General features: G+C 33.5%; 4 protein-coding genes across 4 annotated transcripts; all 4 read right to left on the reverse strand.

Annotated features, from left to right (window-relative positions):
* Positions 1-833: 833 nt before the first annotated feature.
* Positions 834-2,912, reverse strand: LOC105957262 (endo-1,3;1,4-beta-D-glucanase). The gene is made up of 7 exons (XM_012981197.2): positions 2,669-2,912; positions 2,318-2,339; positions 2,091-2,217; positions 1,689-1,779; positions 1,493-1,585; positions 1,314-1,414; positions 834-1,222 (listed from the first exon to the last, which is right to left on the reverse strand). Exons 1-7 carry the CDS (start codon positions 2,814-2,816, stop codon positions 1,082-1,084), a joined length of 723 nt encoding a protein of 240 aa, XP_012836651.2. The 5' UTR covers positions 2,817-2,912; the 3' UTR covers positions 834-1,081.
* A 5,186-nt stretch (positions 2,913-8,098) lies between these two features.
* LOC105957263 (endo-1,3;1,4-beta-D-glucanase) lies at positions 8,099-10,569 on the reverse strand. The gene is made up of 7 exons (XM_012981198.2): positions 10,327-10,569; positions 9,840-9,861; positions 9,382-9,508; positions 9,113-9,203; positions 8,876-8,965; positions 8,501-8,601; positions 8,099-8,419 (listed from the first exon to the last, which is right to left on the reverse strand). The coding sequence occupies exons 1-7, from the start codon at positions 10,472-10,474 to the stop codon at positions 8,279-8,281; spliced, it is 720 nt and encodes a 239-aa protein (XP_012836652.2). The 5' UTR covers positions 10,475-10,569; the 3' UTR covers positions 8,099-8,278.
* Positions 10,570-14,634: 4,065 nt separating this feature from the next.
* LOC105957225 (hyperosmolality-gated Ca2+ permeable channel 1.7) lies at positions 14,635-18,625 on the reverse strand. The gene is made up of 12 exons (XM_012981155.2): positions 18,519-18,625; positions 17,763-18,118; positions 17,525-17,674; positions 17,307-17,442; positions 17,103-17,204; positions 16,812-16,931; positions 16,647-16,727; positions 16,223-16,563; positions 15,898-16,143; positions 15,475-15,799; positions 15,081-15,314; positions 14,635-14,983 (listed from the first exon to the last, which is right to left on the reverse strand). Exons 2-12 carry the CDS (start codon positions 18,074-18,076, stop codon positions 14,747-14,749), a joined length of 2,286 nt encoding a protein of 761 aa, XP_012836609.2. The 5' UTR covers positions 18,077-18,118; positions 18,519-18,625; the 3' UTR covers positions 14,635-14,746.
* A 1,037-nt stretch (positions 18,626-19,662) lies between these two features.
* Positions 19,663-20,511, reverse strand: LOC148765381 (uncharacterized). The gene is made up of 2 exons (XM_088812778.1): positions 20,192-20,511; positions 19,663-20,122 (listed from the first exon to the last, which is right to left on the reverse strand). Exons 1-2 carry the CDS (start codon positions 20,509-20,511, stop codon positions 19,663-19,665), a joined length of 780 nt encoding a protein of 259 aa, XP_088668904.1.
* Between the last annotated feature and the right edge of the window lie 320 nt (positions 20,512-20,831).

Raw genomic sequence — 20,831 nt, forward strand, 5'->3', positions numbered from 1 at the left:
ATATATGCAGTTTATGAAAATAGAGGCATTAGTAATAGTTTTTTATTTCAAAACTTACAAACAATGATTGCAAATGAAATTAAATACAGAAAAAATATATCCAATCACCATTTGCTTCACCGTTTCTTGTTTAACTTCAAGAATTTGAACCCTAGTCTTTATGCCTACAATCATTTGCTCAATTCCCTCTTCAGCTCTAAATAATGTTGTTCCAGTTGATATGCAATTGATTGACTAGGGAGTGCACCATCCATAAAAGCCACAATTTGAATCGAAGACCCAAAATATAATCGACCCTTTGATGGCTTCTCAGTTTCAACAATTTTTATGACAGCTTTTCTTCCACAAGAACATATCTTTCCGTGGTATCGTAAATTTCATAGTTGTTTGAAGAAGAAGAAGACATCACACAAAAAAAATGGGACGTTGTTTAGCACCAAGAAAAATTGGGAATTAGGGTTTAATTTGGAAAAAAATGGTGGGGCATTTATTCAAAATAAGTGTTAAGTATTGAATGGAAAGTGGTTGAAAGGTGTAAAAATATTAATTTATAGTAAAAAAAACTCAATCAAGTCATTTTCGAGCAAGAGAGATGCCCTCTCTGTCAACATTTAACAGATATGCTGACGGGCGCTATATTGTGCAAACCATAGGGAGGTAAAAGACCTATATTAATATGACAGGGGGTTAAAGTGCAACAAGTTGAAACCACAAGGGGGTAAGTGCTATTTACCCAAAATAAATTGATGACACTGTGAAATCTAAACATGAATGATCATATCGCACAAATCATCCTTAAATGTTTTGATGCTGAAAACGGACAAATCACCCCCTAAATAAATATCTTAGTTATTGTATCGTATTGTTTACCGATATTTCAGTACAATCGATACATATGCGGAATTATATCGTTTTTATATAGAAATCGTACCGTATCGCGATTACACTGGTTTGAACCAATGTAAGACGAGATTAAAACCAGTTTAAGCTCCACCACAACAACATTTCGGAATATATGAAAACTTCAAGTCTTATTCACACATTACTCAATACAAATTGTTCGAAAGCAAAACGGCCCTTCTCACTTGACAAACTTCATAATCCAATCGAGCGTATCTTGTTGCGCTTCTTCAGCAGATTTTACAGCCATCTCATCATCTAAATCGTACCTCAGCGTCCACCCATGGGCAACACCCGGAAATATTTTCACAAAGCTCTCAACCTACACGCGCAAAACAAATGCAAAATCATATGTTTTTTTTAATGTTTTCCTTTGGCCTTGTATGAATTATTTTTGAGCTCGATCGTCGTACCTCAGAATTTGACGACAAGATCTCCTCAAACTGTTTGACAAGCTCTGGGGGTGTGTATTGGTCCATCTCAGCTCCCAAAATAGCTAGTGGTGCCTTAACCTCTGTAAGCAAATTATATATTTCGTAACGACCCTTAAAAAAACAAGAATGATTTGTGTCGTTAAATAAAAGTGTCGTACCCTTGACATCGTCTAAAGTAACGAACGATGGGTGCAATAAAACTCCAGCTTGAATAAGATCACTCGACTTTGCTAGTTCAACAACCACCTTAGCTGATTCAAGAAAATAGTTAACTATCAATATTCAGAAAAACAACTCTGAATTTAAAAGAAGAAAAAGAAAAAAAGGATTTTTTGATCTGATGTTTGATCGTACCGCCGTAGCAAAAGCCAGCAGCACCGATTGAAGTTATGCCTTTACTTTTTAGAGCTTCAATGACAGATTTTGCATCTTCATATGCTTTGGCCTAATAACAAAAACAACAAGAAAGATATTCGATTTTTGTATCGGTAAGTGAATTAATTCAAGATGTCAAATAAACAAGTGGATTCGTCTAACGAAATAGCGAAATCCAAAAGGTGAATAATGGAAACAAACTAGCTAAAAAAAAATCAAAGAGACAGTACAAATTAGATTTTAATAATAATGAAAAAACGGAATTTGAATATATTCAAGAATGCCGTATTATAAATAGAGCGACGACAGATGAAACAAAGTCGAACTCCAATAAACCAAACTAAAATAATTCAATTTCGATTTGTGAGCAAGAAAACGAACTGGTTCGTGCAGCGATAACCAGACAGGAAGAAGCTTCTCGACATTGTCAGGGTCTAACGGATCACCATTGAAGAAATCAGGAACCACCACATAATATCCAGCTGCCGCTATTTTGTCAGCTATTTTCCTACATTGTACAAAAATAAAACCCGAGATTATTAGTCTCACTATTTTTTTTTCAAATGCAGTCGTCTTCGATTAATAAGAACGTACGACGGTCATAATACCTCAATTCCGGAGCTTCGTATCCTGCAAAACAATAGCTTTAATTTGTGAGGCTCCATTTCCATTTCATGAATTTATCTAAATTATTAGAGCTTAAAATTTTCAAATTCATAATAACATTGAATTTGTCTATGTAATTTGGCACACTGCAATTTACAATGGATTCACAATTCAAAGTGAGCAGAAAACACATTTCTTTCTCTCTCTAAACTTAAAATATAAAAGATTAATAAAAAAAAAAAAAAAAAAAATCTATTAAAACAAGTTGAAAATATGATGATCAATCGGCAATTTAGATAACGGATCATAAGACGATAGCACGAAAAGAATTAATGGAGAAGAAAAAAATGAACCGAAAACGTCGGAAGCAAGAAGGACGGCGAGTTTGGAATCGGAGGGGCCGGACACGTAGGATTTAAGGCCGCCAAATTCAATTACCGACCCGACTCCGCTGTTCGGGCTCAACGTCGGTGGATTCGCACAACACTGGGGGCCCGACATTGTACACGGCAAATTGCAGAGAGAAGAGAAAAACAGTGTTGAAATGTGAATGAGCAAGCTTGCCTTCGGGCACAAGCACCAAATAACATATTCATGTACACATGAATTTGCACAAATAGTTACAACTACCAAATTGAATGTTGGTTGTACTTGTACTACGTGGCCTAATATTAGCCTTTTCATTTGTGGGCTCCTACTATATGTCTATTCTATATGATAAACAGCATAGAAACCCCATGTATTAAAGAAAACATGCGTCAAATCTTCCTGTATTTTTTGTCTTGTGTAAAATCTTGTGCGTTTATTTTATATTGGTAAACAGCATAAAAACCTCATGTACTAAAGAAAAATATGCGTCAAATCTGCCTGAAATTTTTGTCTTGTGTAAAACCTCTTGTGTTTATTTTACTTTGCACGAAATTCTATTTTCCGTCAAAAGTTAACATCATTAACTATCGGGTGGTATACAAGTTATTTGTAACATAAGAGGATTTGGTGCATGGTTTTGCAACACAAGGGGTTCTACACAAAATTGAGATGGAAGTTGGAATGAATTTCCAAATTATTTATGTTCTTTTCACTTATAATTAATCCATTATAAATTATAATAGATGATAACTCTGATAAAATAATTATATATTTTAAAAAATTAAAATTCTTAAATACATATAGTTGTTTTAATCATATTGTTTTAATAACAGTTGTTTTAATAATAGTTGTTTTATTGAAATATAGTTGTTTTAAGTGAAGACAAAAAAATATAATAAAAAAGTTAAAAAAATATTTTTTTAAATATATTTTTTTTAAAATAAGATATAAATAAAAAAACAAAAATTAAAATTAAAATACAAAATAATAAAAAAATAAAAGTGTATCAAAGTAGTGTATAATAATTAATAGGTAGTGAATAGAGGAAGGGTAAATTTGAGAATAAAAAAATGATGGGTCTCTCACTAATAAAGAAAAAGGAGCTGGATCCATCCTTATCTTATATATAAAAGAAAGAAACGTTGGGCAACCCTAACAAACCCTAATGGTATTTTTGTAATTAAATATTTTCATTATTTTTTTCTCTACTAATTTCTAACTATAATTTTTAATAATTATCAAAATTGAAACTAAATCCTGAAGAATTCTATCTAATCGTACTTTTGTAATTATTTATTTTTAATATTTTTTGTCTACTAATTTTTAACTATAATTTTGAACAATTATAAATCTCCTAATTTTCATCAATGTATCTCAAATCGTAAGTGATAAAGATAGAAATTCGATTCGTTATTAATCTATATATTTGGATTATAAATCTTAATATGTCAGATTTAAAAAAAAAACTAATTTTACATAAAATATGAATTATACTACATTATTAAATTTTACTATGTTAGTATACTATATTTTCATATTATGTATTAAATTGATTAATTTTTTCACTTTTGAAATAATATCCCGTGCATCGCACGGGGGAAAAATGCTAGTTAAAATAAAGGTAGAGGGGGTTCTGACTAATAGTCCCTAATAAATTATTATCATATTAAAATTGGTTTTTTTTTTAAAGATATTCACCACACCAATTAAATTTCTATTTTTCATATTATAACTGAATAAATGTGTTCGACTTAATTTAAGAAAATAATGTGGAATTTAAATAAATAAATTAATTTTGCATAAAATTGCCTTGTATTGTAGAAAATATGCACTAAATCCCCCTCTGTTATGGAAAAAAAAATATATAAAATCTATTATGTAGTTAACGGCGTTAACTTTTAACGGAAATGGGAATTTAGTAAAATGAGACACAAGAAAGTTTTACGTAAAAAAAAATAAAAAACAGTGGAGTTCGGCATAGATTTTCTTAACACAACGGGTTTTACGTTGTTTACCCTATTCTATGTATATCCATTTACTTTTTCATTTTTATTTTATTAAGTCAAATGTACGTGCCTCGCCTACAACCCGAGTAACAATCAAGAGGACTTGTCTTCCATGATAAATCATCTTTTACAGACCTATATTAAAAGTACTTAACATAATAAATATTTATATTTTTTTTATTTAAATCATTCGTGTGATTTGAAAGGCATTAGATTTTTGGTGTAATGGCAAATAGGCCCATGACAATGGCACTTAATTAAAAGAGGGACATCCAATTTTTTTGTCTTTTAAATAAATCCAGCCTATTAAAACTTATTTGCAAATAAGGAAAAAAATTTTATATATACCAAAATTACCCCCAATTCATTATAACCCAATTTAACTCCAACTTCATTATTTACACCCCAATTTAGCCCAATTTCATCAATTAACCAATTTTAACCATAATTTCAATTTTGACCCCAATTTTGACCCGCCACCATCGGAGACCGCCGGTCTCCGGCGTTGACTTTTTTTTTTTTTTTTTTTTGAATTTTTTTTTTCCTGAAATTTTTTTCCGGTCGGTCAACGGCCGTTGACCGCCGGGTCTCCGGCGTTCTTTTTTTTTTTAATAATTTTTTTTTTCTTAAAAAAAAATATTTTAATTAATTTTACTGTCTTGGCTGCTAAATTATTGTCTCCGGCAGCTATTTAACTGTCGGAGACAGTAATTTAACTGTTAATTGACTGTTTTTTTTTTTTTCTTCAAAAATATTTTAATTAATATTACTGTATTCGTTGCTAAATTACTGTCTCCAGCCGTTATTTAACTGTCAGAGACAGTAATTTAACTGTTAATTGACTTTTTTATTCTTAAAAAAAAATATTTTTAATTAATATTACTGTATTCGTTGCTAAATTACTGTCTCCAGCAGTTATTTAACTGTCGGAGACAATAATTTAACTGTTAATTGACTTTTTTATTCTTAAAAAAAAAAATTTAATTAATATTACTGTATTCGTTGCTAAATTACTGTCTCCAGCAGTTATTTAACTGTCGGAGACAGTAATTTAACTGTTAATTGACTTTTTTTTTCCTTAAAAAAAATATTTTAATTAATATTACTGTCTTGAATGTTAAATTACTGTCTCCAACAGTAATTTAACTGTCTTAGACAATAATATTAATAATATTATTGTTCGGAAAAATAATATTCTTAATATTACTGTCCCAAACAGTAATATTACTGTCTGAGACAGTAATTTAGTAGTCAAGACAGTAATATTAATTAAAATATTTTTTTTCTAAGAAAAATAATTCAAAAAAAAAAAAGTCAACGCCGGAGACCGGCGGTCAACGGTGGTTGACCAGCCGGAAAAAAAAATCAGGAAAAAAAAATTCAAAAAAAAATTCAAAAAAAAAAAAAAAAAGTCAACGCCGGAGTCCGGCGGTCAACGTCGGAATCTGGCCGGAAAAAAAACATTTCAGAAAAAAAATTATTTTCTGAAAAAAAAAAGTTTTGGGGGTTAATGTGATATATTTGTTTAAATCCGGGGTCAATGTGTAATATTAAGGAAGTTAGAGCATAATGGGTGGAATTGTTAAGAATTATATTATTGATAGTATTTTAGACTAAAGACATGGGGATGGGCTTAATTGAGAGACTGTTTTTTTTGTGGACTAAAATGCATTTAAGTCCCATGTGATGGGCCTTTTTGCCATTTGCCCTAGATTTTTTTAGTATTTATACAGCCTTTTTGAGCTTCTAAATGTGAAGCTCGATGATATTTAACTTCAGTATACCAAAGTTCGGTTCACATGACCTAATTGTTACCCTTTTTTTTTCTTCGAAATCGTGGAACTAATGTTGTGAAAGATAGAAATTAAGAGAGCCTTGTTGTTTTTTTCCCTTTTTAATGAAGAATCCAGAGCCTATTTTGTCAAACTCGGACATAGGGGCGGACTCGCATAGGGGCTAGTGCTGGGATGACCAGCAAAAAAACTAATGTTTGGATTGGTTTTGGGTGTTATTTACATTTTAATTTTGGATGATATGTTTTGAGGGAATAAATTGAGAATGAAAGTAACGTTTGTTTATATTTTTTAGATAAGACAAAATACATTATAGCAGTCTTTAAAGGGGTTGGAAAAAGATATTTTAAAGGGTAATTGGCATTTTGCACTCTGTAATTATATTCGCGCTCTTAAATTAAAAATATGACAGAGTGCACCCTGAAATTAAGATTTACTTAGCATAGTGCACCACATAACCTAAAAGTAGTACAAAAGGATTGGGTAAATTAAAAACACCCCCTGAGGTATGGTCAAATTACAAAAACCCCCCTCTTGTTTGGATAATTACATCTACCCCCCTCAACTATAATTTTTTCTTACACCTCCACGCTTATTGTGTCAAATTCAATATAATCATCTAGATTCCGTGGAATGTGCTCTAGTTTGTATTCGTTTTGTGTAAAAATACAGTTTCCGATGCACTACAAACTGATATACACAAGCTAAAAAACACATATTATGATCATCTTACTTCATAATGTAGAGTTTCAATGGTATAAAACGGGTACAAAAGTGATAATATTTCATATAATCTCGAAGATTCCACTAAATTTGAAGAGCTGGGGGGGGTGGTTGTAATTATCCAAACAAGAGGGGTGTTTTTGTAATTTGACCATACCTCAGGGGGGTGTTTGTAATTTACCCTAAAAGGATTTAGGGAGAATTGAAAAGGTAAATTTGTGAATAAATTCACTACCGACCTTTTTAATTACATAAAATATTTATATTCTTCCTCGTTCACTGATGTAATTAACAATAATTGACCATTTTGTCCATTTAATTATGGTAATATCAAATTTTCGCACACAAATATTAGCAGAAAAGTGTCTTGAAGTGCAATTTGCCAAGCAAATCTTAATTTGAGGGTGCTATCTACCATATTTTTAATTTAAGTGTGCAAAGTGTCAAATGAGCATAATTGGAGGGTGCAAAATGCCAATTACCTTATTTTAAAAGAAGAATTTGAAAAATAATTATTTTACAGTGAAGACATATTTTACTGTAGCAGTAATGTTGTATTCAGTAAACTTTTTAAAAAGGTTTTGGGGAATTTTTTTAAAAAAACTAAACAAACACCAATGGTTTCGGGGAAAGAATAAGAGTGAAATGAGAATGTTTATCTCCATTTCGCCCCCAAAGTTTCAATCTTATACACTCTGAGTCCATTTTCCTTTTTTTCTTTTCGTAAATCACCCCCATATTCTAGCCCCTCCAACAAAAAGCCCCTAGCAACGCTCCTACTCGGACATGAAGCAAATAAAAATTGGTGGAGGCGATAATATATCCTTATTCGTTCCTATGTTGACACCACGGCCATCTATCAATAATACTTTGAGCACTACTACAGTACAAGTATGAAGGAACTATACTATTTGTTCCACTTTTGATTCAGGTGTCATCAGTTTTACGACTAATACACACGCATGAAAATTCATGTTTGAAGCAATGTAAGAAGAGATTAAAACACGAATAGGCTCTACCACTACGACCCCTCTCACTTATTTCAAGTCTTATTTAAAGCAAACGGACCCTCTCACTTGACGAACTTGATAAACCAATTGAGGGTATCTTGGTGCGCTTCTTCTGCAGATTTTACAGCCATCTCATCATCAAATTTGTACCTCACTGCCCACCCATGGGCAACACCCGGAAATATTTTCACAAAGCTCTCAACCTACATGCAAAAAAAATAAAAACATTACTAACGTATTCATAAACGTGTAGCATTTCATTTGCACTATTTTTTAGCTCAAACCTCAGAATTCGTGGACAAAATCTCCTCAAACTGTTTGACAAGCTCCGGGGGTGAGAGGTGGTCGGTCTCAGCTCCCAAAATAGCTAGCGGGGCCTTAACCTCTGTAAACAAATTGTAGATCAGTAAAGATTTATCACCGAATATATGCTTTTTAGAAAACATAATTTTACCAAAGATTTACTACAATCTAATGACAATCGTGCAGTGCACTAAGCTTATTATATGAGAATAGAGTTTGGGTGTATGCATAAAAGTTTTTGATTTTATAAGTGCAATCACGTGAACAAAATGACTAGTAGAAATAAACTTTAGGAATCCGCCCATAACAGCCCTTAAAAACAAGCATGATTTTTCTCATTAAATAAATTAATGTACCCTTGATATCATCTAAAGTGACGAATGATGGATGCAAGAAAACTCCAGCCTCGATAAGCTTGGACTTTGCTAGTTCCACAACCACCTTAGCTGACATGCAATAAAACGAGTAAAACGAGGTCAGAATCACTAGCAAGCAGAAAAACTTCATTGCTATAGCTCGAAGCAACATATTCATTCCAATTTCCAAAAATAACTCCGAATGTAAAAGATTTCTTAAGTAAATGTTGATCTTACCACCATAGCAAAAGCCTGCAGCACCAGCTGCAGAAATGCCTTTACTTCTCAGAGCTTCAATAACAGGTTTAGCATCTTCAAATGCTTTTGCCTGACATGCAATAGAGCAAGTAGAAATGCTTACAAACGGCTTCTAAAGAGAAAGTAAGGGACATTTAATTTCTTGCATCGAGCAATTACGATCAGCTACACTAACAGTATGAAAGCATCTCAAATTTTGATATGTGAAATTCAGAATATAAAGGCAAAAAAGTGGATAAGAGACGAACTGGTTCATGCAGTGCTTTCCAGACAAGAAGAGGCTTCTCAGGATTGGCAGGGTCATACGGATCCCCGTAGAAGAAATCAGGAACCACCACATAAAATCCAGCAGCTGCTATTTTGTCAGCTATTTTCCTTCAAGTATTAAAACAATAAAAAAAATCCGGTATTAGTCTCAAGAAAATAGCATGAGGCAAATTTCAGGTAAAATCCAGGATTATGCAAATTGATTATTGAAATACATACTTCACTGCTATCTCCGTCCCAATATGATTCAAGAATTTCTAGCCGTTTATATTTTATAGCCAAGTTATACGTCATATATACAAGTGCTAATCGAAACACGTGATGGATATACAATCAGCTCATACGCGTAGAAGAAAGGTTTCACAAGCAAGATGGTAGATTTTCCAATTATTATCGACTTCAATTAAGAATAACTCAAAGTGGAATAGGCCTACAATACCTCAAGTTCGGAGCTTCATATCCTGCAAAACAATAAATTTGAAATTTGGTGAGTCTCCGTTTCCACTTATGAATTTAAAGCGAACAAACTCATATTAAAGCCATCATAATCAACCAATTCATTTTTTTTTTTTTGATAATTTGAAAGTACAACGGATTTAAAATTCTTCCAGATATCTTTTGAGCTAAATTAGGAGTCATTATTGTGGATTTCAATCCCCCATAGTATGAAATCGTTCCTCCAAATTGAAATCCAAATTCTACATCTAAATAGGAAAATCAATAACGGATAGAAAAATCAGAGGTTCTACTGTTGTTTATGAATACCCCCAATTTGACACTAGACATATGTATCATGTTATCAACAAAAAATAACATTAACTAAGATAATAACCAATGAAAATTCATTTCCGAACACTTGAATTGAAAGATAACTGCCAAAAACAAAATTCGGAATCCAACGAACTCGAGAGAAAAAAAAAACTAACCGTAAACGTCGGCAGCAAGGAGGACGGCGAGTTTGGAATCGGAGGGGCCGGACACGTAGGATTTAAGGCCGCCAAATTCAATTACCGATCCGACTCCGCTGGTCGGGCTCAACGTCGGCGGGTTCGCACAGCACTGGGGGCCCGACATCTACACTGCAAATTGCAGAGGGCAGAGAAAAACAGTGAGTGTTGAATGTGAATGAGTGAACTTGCGAAGCAAGGATGAGGATATTTATTTAGAAACGCTTGGTAATAATGGAGAGTAATTTATTTAATTAGGTGTGGAATTTTATGATTTTCTTACCTACTGTAATATTTTAGGGAAAATTAGTGAAAAAAATACCGTTTTCAAATTGCATTAAGATGGATCCACTTTTTAGAAATAATTAGTGATGACACTTTCCTCACATTTTTTTCCACAAAATTCTAGATGATCTTAAGATTTTTTCGCAAAATTCTACATTAATTAAATTGAACATAAATCGACTATGTTTGTGTCTGTAGTTGATTTATTAATCGACAGTAGTTGATTAAAATATTAAAACGTATATTAGACCTAAAAATAATAGATTGACTATAAAATAAATATAGTTAATGTATATCAATGGACTATAGTCGATTACGTAAACGTCACATAACAACACTAAAATTGATAGCAGGAAAATTGAGTCTATCTAACGGATGGAAAAAGTTATGCCACACGATACGTTGGTCAAGAACGTATAGGAGGAAGTTGCCGATTATGAGAGTAGGGTTATTTCAATCATGATGGTGGAGGCATTTGAATGTCCATACTCCTCAATATCGTTGCAAGTTTTTTTATGTCCATACAGTGGTGCCTGACGGCGACGGAGATGTTTGATGTTCAGACGGTGGTGTCTCGGGGCGGGCGTCGGTGTGGATGAAACGTGGGAATCTAGGATGTAGACAGAAGCGAAGTCAGGATTTCATCATTGAGGGGCCAACTATACATAAAAAAAAAAAAAAAAAAAAAAAAAAAAAATAGCGTAATTAATAACAACAATGATTGTTCCAAGAGTGACGAGTTTAAGATATTGTTACATGGTGTGCTTAAATTTTCGGGAAATAAATTAGGACTTTTGTTATTTTTAGAAGAAGATAGGAAAATAAAATCTTGGGACCTTTTTTGCATTAATCTAAATTTGGGTGGACTAAATAATAAAAATTTGGTGGGCTTGAGCCCGCCCTTACCCGATACTGGACTCGCCCCTGGTGCCAAGACGCGTAGCTTCCTTATCCTACTTGTTTGAATTATTTTTATCTTTGTTTGTTTTCTTCAACTAAAAATATTTATTATTATTTTTTATATAAAACTTAATCGTTAAAAACCATAGGAGCACAATATAAAGGCTATAAATTATATATACACATATATAGTAGTAAGAAAAAAGTAAAAATTGAGGGGGTCCATGGCTCCCCTGCCCTACACTGGCTTCTCCACTGGATGAAGATGAGTGTAGTATTAGAACTACTTAAAGAATAGAATTTTGTCTAATGAGAAAAATGGGGTTGGATTTTTCCCTATTATTGTAATGTTTGGAGGCTATATCTAAGAGCCCTAATATTTATATTTAAAAGGGTAAATTTCACTTTTCCCCCTTCTAACTTGGTTTGGTATCACTTTATCCCTTTCTACTCTCGATTGCATCGATTTGCCCTCAAGCACTTGAAAAATTGTCTCAATGTAGGCACCACCGTTAGTTTCCAGTCATTTGACCTTAACACCGTTTGGTCCATGTCTGAAAATTACAAAAAGGCCACCCTTCCCAGTTTAAATAATTATTAAAAAAAATTGTGGCTATCGTTTTGGACTATACTTTCTTGTTGTCTTGAATTTTTTTATTTTTTTATACATTTATTTTTGTTTTTTTATAATTATTTAAACTAAGAGGGATATCGTTTTTATAATTTCAGAGCTTAGATCAAATGGTATTAGGATAAAATGTCTAACAACTAACAAAGAGGGTCACATTGAGACAATTTTTCAAGTGCAGGGACAAAATCTATGCAATCGAAAGTAGAAGAAAAGAATTGATATCAAGTCAAAGTACAAGGAGGAAAGTGAAATTTATCCTATTTAAAATTTATAATATAATAGAAAATTAGTTGGCGAACATATTAGAAATGCGGGTGGACCAATTGAACTATAGCATTTGAGAACGTGATGGACTTGTATGCTAAAAAAGTTATGAGGGTATTTTTGTAAAAAGACAAAACGACGGACTTTACTGAACAAAAAAAATTAGCAGTGTCCTTATCTGAAGTGAAAATAAAAAAATTGAGTAACTTTTCTCAAACGGCACGCTGATTGAATTGAATTATTAAACATTATAGGGTTGATTTTGATGGAGAGAGGGAGAGAAAAGACAACAATGTCAATATTTTTTACTTTTCCTTCGTGTTTCTATTCTCATCTTGTTTTGAAGAAATGCGGGATGCGATGATGAAAGCAAAGGGATGTGTTTGCAAACAATAAGCTTTTTTTGAGGTTTTTTTATAATTTACACAGATATAATTTACATATATAAGGTTTTTTTTTTTTTGAGTATTTTTTTACACAATCTGACTCAAAGAGCTTGTATGCTTCTTTACTTGTAATCACATTGGCCACATCCTCATTAAAATAATCGATGACTTTTCATGCAGTTAGAGATAACATAGGAGTACCGAATGCAATTTACCATTATGTATGTCATAAAATATGTGAATTAAAAATAGTATTTCCAAATTTTGTTGATTCCGCTCTGAATTTTCGAGATTCCAATTTCCATTTTTCTCCAAAATATTTCGTAATTAAATTGGAACTAGTTTTTCACTTTTGAAAAGAATTGAATTTTTTTTGAAAGTGCTAATTTTGATGGGATACGTGCATTCCCACTTGTTATCCTTCATTTTATTTTTATAAATGAAGCGGGATCAAACTTATTTGAAGTGAAACGGCGAATTAGAGAGATTTCCATAGCTTTGCCTCTCTAAAGCAAGTCAGTTTTTTTCAAGATTTTATTTTGTTTATGCCTCAAAAAACGTGTTTTTCTGTATCTCGTAATATTTGCATTTGCATTAACTTTCAGTAGCAAAATCGAATTTCAATTATGTGAAATTAATTGTTCTTAGAATTTGAAGTTCTAGTATGATTATGAAGTTCTAGTATGATTAATCTTATACTATTTATTTTGTCATTTATTGTAGTTTTTCGTAGTTTCATAGTTAAATAATAATTAAGATTTTCAGAATTAATAGTATTTTACATTTTTTCTTTATCAACGGTATAAACTAGAGAAACGTGACAGTAAACCTATGAAAATTGACATTGAACTTCCGAATATTGATATTTTAACAAAATATGATACTAAACGTATGGATCTTGGTAGTGAACTTACCAAAATTGGTTATTGAACTTTTAAAAATTTAGTATTTTTAAGATAATAGGGCAGTGAACTTTTGAACATTGAGTAAATTTCCCTAATTTTAACACAATATGGTAGTGAATTTTTAAAATATGTTGAAAATTAAGAGCGAACTTATGAAAAATGTTAAAAGTTCATAATGAACTTCAGAAAATAGGAAAATTGACAACAAACTTCTAAAGTGACTGAAAATTTGTTGTGCACTTCAGAAAATTTATAACGAACTTATATATATTGGCAGTTAACTTCTTAAAATTAGTTGAAATAGCTTAAATATGGAATTGAATTTCTGAAAATTAAAATTGAACTTCAAAGTGAATTTATAGCCCAAGGGCACGCCCAACACCGTTTAGACCGTTTAGAGACGGTACCGCACTGTTCTCAGAGACTTTTAACTAGGGGTGTAAATGAGCTGAGCCGGCTCATGAGCTCGATGAGCTGGCTCGAAAAAAGCTCGAGCTCGAGCTTTCCAACGAGCATATATATATATATATATATAAATGAGTTGAGCTCGAGCTCACCAAATTTGACTCCAGCTCGAAAAATCTGGCGAGCTCGGCTCGAGCTTGACTCATTTGCACCCCTACTTTTAACTAATAAAAATACTGGGGTATTATTGTAAAATAAAACAAAAAATGAGCATTTATATTTTGCTAGTGAAATTACAAAAAATCGAGTTCTGGTACACAATTATTATCTATACACATGTTTACAAGTTACAAAACTTTGCAAGTTCCTTTTTCACTAACTGGTCTTCTAGTTTCTAGTTCATGTCATGCTGCTGTTTACAATATATATATATATATATATATATATATATATATATATATATATATATATATATATATATATATATATATATATATATATATGCACACTTACAAAACTTATTACACACATTCAGTAATTATGCTACTTTTTCTAAGATTAATACAATATGTTAGAGAGGGGATGTGCACTAAGACAAAGTGTAAGAAGTGCAGTTTAATTCCTCACAAATAGGAAAGCAATTCTTCAATAGCATCTTCAGCACCAAAGCTACCGGAACTCGATTTGCTAATCCTTCTCTTTGTAGAAACAAGTGGATTTTTCTCCTCTTCCTCAACTGCTTCTGGCCGCTCAATCTCCGATCCTTTCAACGCAGGGTGTACGTACGCATCCCTTAGGTAAGCTTTCAAGTCCAGCTTCGGCTCTTTAGCCCTTTCCGTCGTGTCCTTTTTCATCGCTTCCTGTTTTTTTTTTTTTTTTATTTAAATTAGTCGTTCCTTGATTAATCTATAAACAAGGTTAATTAATGGTAATTAATAAGATGTCTGAAGTAATTACCTGCAGTGGGAACTTGACGAATGCTGACTCAAAGCGGCCCTTGCAAAATATATGAAACCAGATTGTGAAGAGAGCGAGTACGAGCAACAATGGAGTCGACTTAGCGGCATTCTTTGTGCTAAGCAGTCCCATTAGCAGAACTTGTGATATTATCAAACTTATTATAATACGACGATGCACATCCGGCCAAAATCTACCCCCACTCTCGTAATTCTGATCATATACATTGATAATCTACGCATTCAAAGAACGTGATAATTACTTTTCTAATCCAAAAATGTATGTTATATGGTAAATATGTAGAGAGAGAGAGAGAGAGAGAGAGAGAGAGAGAGAGAGAGAGAGAGAGAGAGAGAGAGAGAGAGAGAGAGAGAGAGAGAGAGAGAGAGCATACTTGATGGCGATAAACTGTATAGGAAAATGCAAAGAAGACAAGAATGAAAGGCAAAATTATGGGAGTGGCTACTGAGTATACGAGGCCAAGCAAGAAGTATAGTTGTATGCGAGGTTCCGTTGTGGCAAAACTTAAAGAACCAGGATCCATTGCTTCTTCTTTATCCTGTTTCGTCTTTACAAAGAAGGTGTTTTTGAAGTGAAATTTGATTAACGGAACGACTCTAATGATCTCTGCAGCAATTCCAGCCCATCCATCAACCATAATGTAAGTAATAAAGAAAGTCGCTTTCATTGGGATCGCTACACCGACAGTCTTTGGAATACTGCAACGTCGAAAAAAAAAAAAAAAAAAAAAAAAAAGCCTTGTATAAGTAATTAGGAACCGTCAAAACGAAAAATGACTATTCGAACTAAAACGTACGATGATGGAGCCTCGTTAAGAAACGCATAAAGCTGGTCGAATGCTGCCCCTGTGATGATGCTTCCCAAGAAGACGTTAACGAGTACGAATAAGTGATACTTTCCGGCTGTTCTTCTGTCGAGAGCCGAATGACAAGTGTGCCCTTCCATTTTGGACATTTGCACGAGAATTGTCGGGAGGCTCGCTGTAAACATCTTCAGCGCAATTCCAGGAAGAAAACCTTGAACAACTGACTTGACTCGTTTCCTGAAAAAATCAAATCATTATTTCATGCTAAAAAAAAATTTAATATATTCAGAAACAAAGATTATTTTTTATAACTCACATTCGAATCAATGGTCGTAGGAAGACGAGAACCTTCTGAATGCCCTCAATGCTAGCCAAGGACTGAACGAATGCTATAGGAATCATGAAGAAGAATGTGAGGAAGAACATAGTTACGGCTATTATCAATTGTTTGACTGTGAGTTGAACGTATGGCATTGCAAGATTGTCCCAATAAACGTCACATGGTTCGGGTGCCCATTCCGTCAGCCACAAAGTCGGATTTCGTGATTGTTGGGTTTGTGCACAAACAGCCGCCCCCCATCGAGACTTGAATGAAACGAATGCCGCTGGGACTATTGATTTCGGGTCACTTATCACCTTTTCCCTCTCGTCAATTTCCTTCATAATATATCAAAGTATTCGACAAATGATTATCAGTCAAAAACAGCTTATATGGAAAAGCTGGAGCTTATTATGCTTACTTCTTGGATTATCTTTTCAATTTCTGTTTTATGGTACTCGATGGCGTCGACCGATCTCCCGAAGAGGCCCCACAAACCTGTCTATACACTTTAAGAAAAATCAGATGAACTTTCGTTCATTCATTCAATAACGTGAAGAATATGTTACAGGACGACAACGAATACCTTTGTTCTTGGTCTTTTTTTGGGGTTCCTCTCGAATCGTGTTTCGTAGTAAGAAAGCCAATTCTGCCAACTTTTCAACTCCTTAACCAATTTGGCAAGCTTGTTTGCGTTATATACCACCTGCAATCGAGTCTCAAACAAGCTAAATGAAACTATATTATCGGGATAATCATTATACAGAATAATGCTTTTTGACTTAATCCCGACATTTCCAGGAAACGGAATATTCTAGTTCAGCTGTCAAAAAAAAAATATTATCGTCATTGAATTGAAATACATATAGCTGCTAACCTGATGAGTGAGATAATGTTCTGGATGATTTACGGAAAAGAAATGCTCGACATGCTCGCTGACCGATTCATCGGACTCTGGAGGAATATTTCTAACAAGGACCTGAAAACGGAACGAAATCGATAAACCACCGTATTTTCAACAATAGAGTTTTCTGTTAAAGTAAACAGCAATAAAACAGAAAACATATTTTTACATGCTCACAGTGAATTGGTCTGGCCGACGATTTTCAGAAGCTATGAATTCCAATCTCTTGTCAGATATGATCTCATATTCTTTGTAAAGGATATAACACGTCCAAAATGTGAATACATACGCCATTATTATGTGTGCCGATAGCCTTGATCAAAGTACTAACTATCAGCTTTAAACCAATCTATTCAAAAGACGACCAAAGAGAATATTCCGGTAAAAATACTCACCGGAAAGATCCTGACGGAATATTGGATATCGAAAGCTTGTCGATGTCACTGTACGTCAAATCTTTGATGTCGTCTAGTGTTTTACCGGTGCAATTTAGAGGCACCAGTACTGCAAACGAAAGTATAGCTATCGGGACAAATATTTTCAATCTGCATTTAATTAAAAACAAAATTCAATTAGTCTACGAGGACTTAAACAATATCGTACTTTCAACACGATGACGCTTAAGGCACTTACCCGAGAAGGTATATTCTTATATACACAACAGAATCGAGCCCTGCATGGTCAATCAGCTCGGACTCCGGCATTCGAAGTGCTGCGGGCATCCAATTCCAAAAGATTAAATAGGTTTTCAAATCTAAATTGACGAACTTCTTCACCAAAGTTCCGGATTTATTGGGGCTTTCTCGTATGCCCTTTAAATACCACTTCGGAAAGTAGACTCTGTCGTTGATTGGTTGGAGCCTCAAGAATGCGAAGCCCAAAAGAAACATCAACACGGATAGAAGATTGATGTACGCTGACGTGGCGATATCTTGAAGACTAGCCATATTTTCATGTGAAGATTACTTACTTATCCCCTGCACTTCAAACTGAAAACACACATGAAATTCTTCTTCTTCCTTCCACAGAATAAATTAAGGGTATGAACATTTGTTGAGATAAAATTTCCGTAAAATACGCATCGCACAATTCAGTATCCCGATAATATATCTGTAATAAAATCATTTTGTTTTAACATTTTCAATTGACATTCTGATAATTTTCTGACGAACAACAAAAATAATAAAAATAAAAATAAATCAGAAATCAACTCTTTTAGGTTCCTATGAGAAAAAAAGGGGTAAATTAAAACTGAAAATTACCCGAAAACGATTTGGGGATTTAGAAATTTTGCAGAAGAAGCAAAGAGGAAAGAAGAGGAAGGGATCAGATCTAAGAATTTTACCTAAAAAAAATTAATCGAAAAATATTTTTCTAAATTGATGTTACCTTTGTATCCTTGAGCTCTTGCAATGGCACGAATTGTGAAAAGTGTGGCGTACGAACGGAACTAACAGCCGATGAATCTGGTTTCATGGAAGACGATGAATGAAACCCTGAATATGGCGGGAATTTGACGGTGGAGAATTTGTTGTTTTCAAGTCTGTTTTATTAACGCATACATATCGTATTAACAATTTATTTGAATTCTGGAATGACGAGTTTACCCCTTCCGGTTGGGAATAGCATTGAGTCGGATAGCAACGAATAAGGGCAATACTGGAACAATTGTTGTTTAGGCATCGTTCGGTTACCATCATTAAGTTATATTGACAAAATTATGAGTAAGCCATTTGTTTGACAATATTCATATTTGGGCAAAATACACTTTACCCCTTGTACTATGTCCTATGTAACACTTACCCCCATGTACTATGAAAAATACACAGTACATGGGGGTACTGTGTATTTAACAAGTAAATTATATTTAATCCGAATTTTAAAAAAGAATTGCTATCTTAAATATTTATTTAATATTTTCATAGTACATGTAATATTTTTTTAAGTAAAGAAAATGTGTCGTTTAGTAAGAATAAAAATATATTAAATTTATTTTACTACTAGCACCGTTAAGAGTCAAATAGGTTGACCATTAAAATAGGGGAGTAAGTGTATTTTCCATAGTTCAAGGGGGTAAGTGTTACATAAGGTATAGTACAAGGGGTAAAGTGTATTTTGCCCTTCATATTTATTCCAACACGGTGCAACAGCAAAAGTTAAAGTTCGTAAATAAATGATATTATTTCATTAAATTAGTTTATTCATATGTATTGCAATTGTAAATGAACTGATTAAAAAAGCAAAATATTGTTGTATCCTTAAAAATATATTTAATAATTATAAGAGATTTTATGTCAAATATAATACCAACAAATAGTTTAAAAAAATTTAATACAAATTTAATTAATAAATCATATATTACTAATTAAATAATTAATTAATCAATAAGAAAATAATCTGATCGTATCTAATGAAAATTAACATAGGTTACCTAATATATTCCATACCAAAACTAATTCGAAATCATTCAAAAAGTGGGGCGATATAATTGGCGGTAGGCCAATATTTTTTTTTAGGATAAAATGAAGATATATTAGGCTAAATGCGTTAGTTCAAGAGGGAGAGTAGAACCCTCATTACAATAGCCACTAAATCCGGTAGCTAGCGCATGGGCCAGCATATTGCCGCTGCGTTTAATAAAAGAAAAATCGCACGATAATAAAGAACTAGAAATGCGTAAAATGTCTTCAACAAAAACTCCAAACGACGAGAGGGAAGACTCTCTCGCTTTAAGAACCTTGATAACTTGTAAGCAGTCACCTTCTAAAATGATCGAGTGCCATCCGTGATGTCGTGCTTGATTGATAGCTGTCAAAGCCGCGTGAGCCTCGCAGTCCTCCACGGTCAGCCTGCCTTTGAACTTGCGGACCGCCCACCAAATGCATACCCCACGTGAATCCCGTGCAACCATCGCCACCGAATAGAAGTCCTTCTCGTTCGGCAAAGCCGCGTCGAAGTTGAGCTTGAGCACTCCCTTAAGAGGAGGATTCCAACTCTATGCATGCACCTGCTTCACACCCGGGTTGGCCAATATTTGGGCCTATGTATAAGTGTCAAGAAACCTCCGGCTCCATCCAAGAATCTCGTTTCGATGCATCGTTTCTTCTCCATGCTCTGCCTTATTACAATTGTCCCACGCCTTCCATGCTACAATGATGGCGAGATTGAGCACATCTTCCGCGAACATACCTCTCAAACGGTCAAGCCACTGCCACATCGTAGTGCATGAATTTGTTGGTGTAATATTGAACGGCACGGTCTTCCACACTTCACTGAGTCCATCACAGTCCTGTATGGCGTGGGTTATGGTTTCCAAATGGTGACCGCATCGAGCGCACGCCGGAGAACTACGGATTTTACGTCGGAACAGATTCGACCTCATAGGTAAAATGTCCAAGCAAGCTCGCCATACAAATATCTGAATCTTAGGTGGAATATGTAAAATGTCCGAGCAAGCATGCCAAATTCTCTTTCACCTAAAAAATTATTATGACAAAAATACCATCATCTTTATTTAAAACACTTTGCATCAATTTATAACATTATATAAAATGAATCACGGAAACTGCTAAACAGAAAAGTGGTAGATTTGTTGTTTGTCTTTCCCAGGAAACTTGAATCAGCAAAATCGGAGTTAGTATGAGAAAATTACGAGCAAAATAATGACAAAATTTGTATTAGAGTAATTTTAATTTGAGTCTC

This window comes from Erythranthe guttata, chromosome 14 (assembly GCF_056151865.1).
Source record: "Erythranthe guttata isolate IM_541 chromosome 14, IM_541, whole genome shotgun sequence".
NCBI classification, from domain to species: Eukaryota; Viridiplantae; Streptophyta; class Magnoliopsida; order Lamiales; family Phrymaceae; genus Erythranthe; species Erythranthe guttata.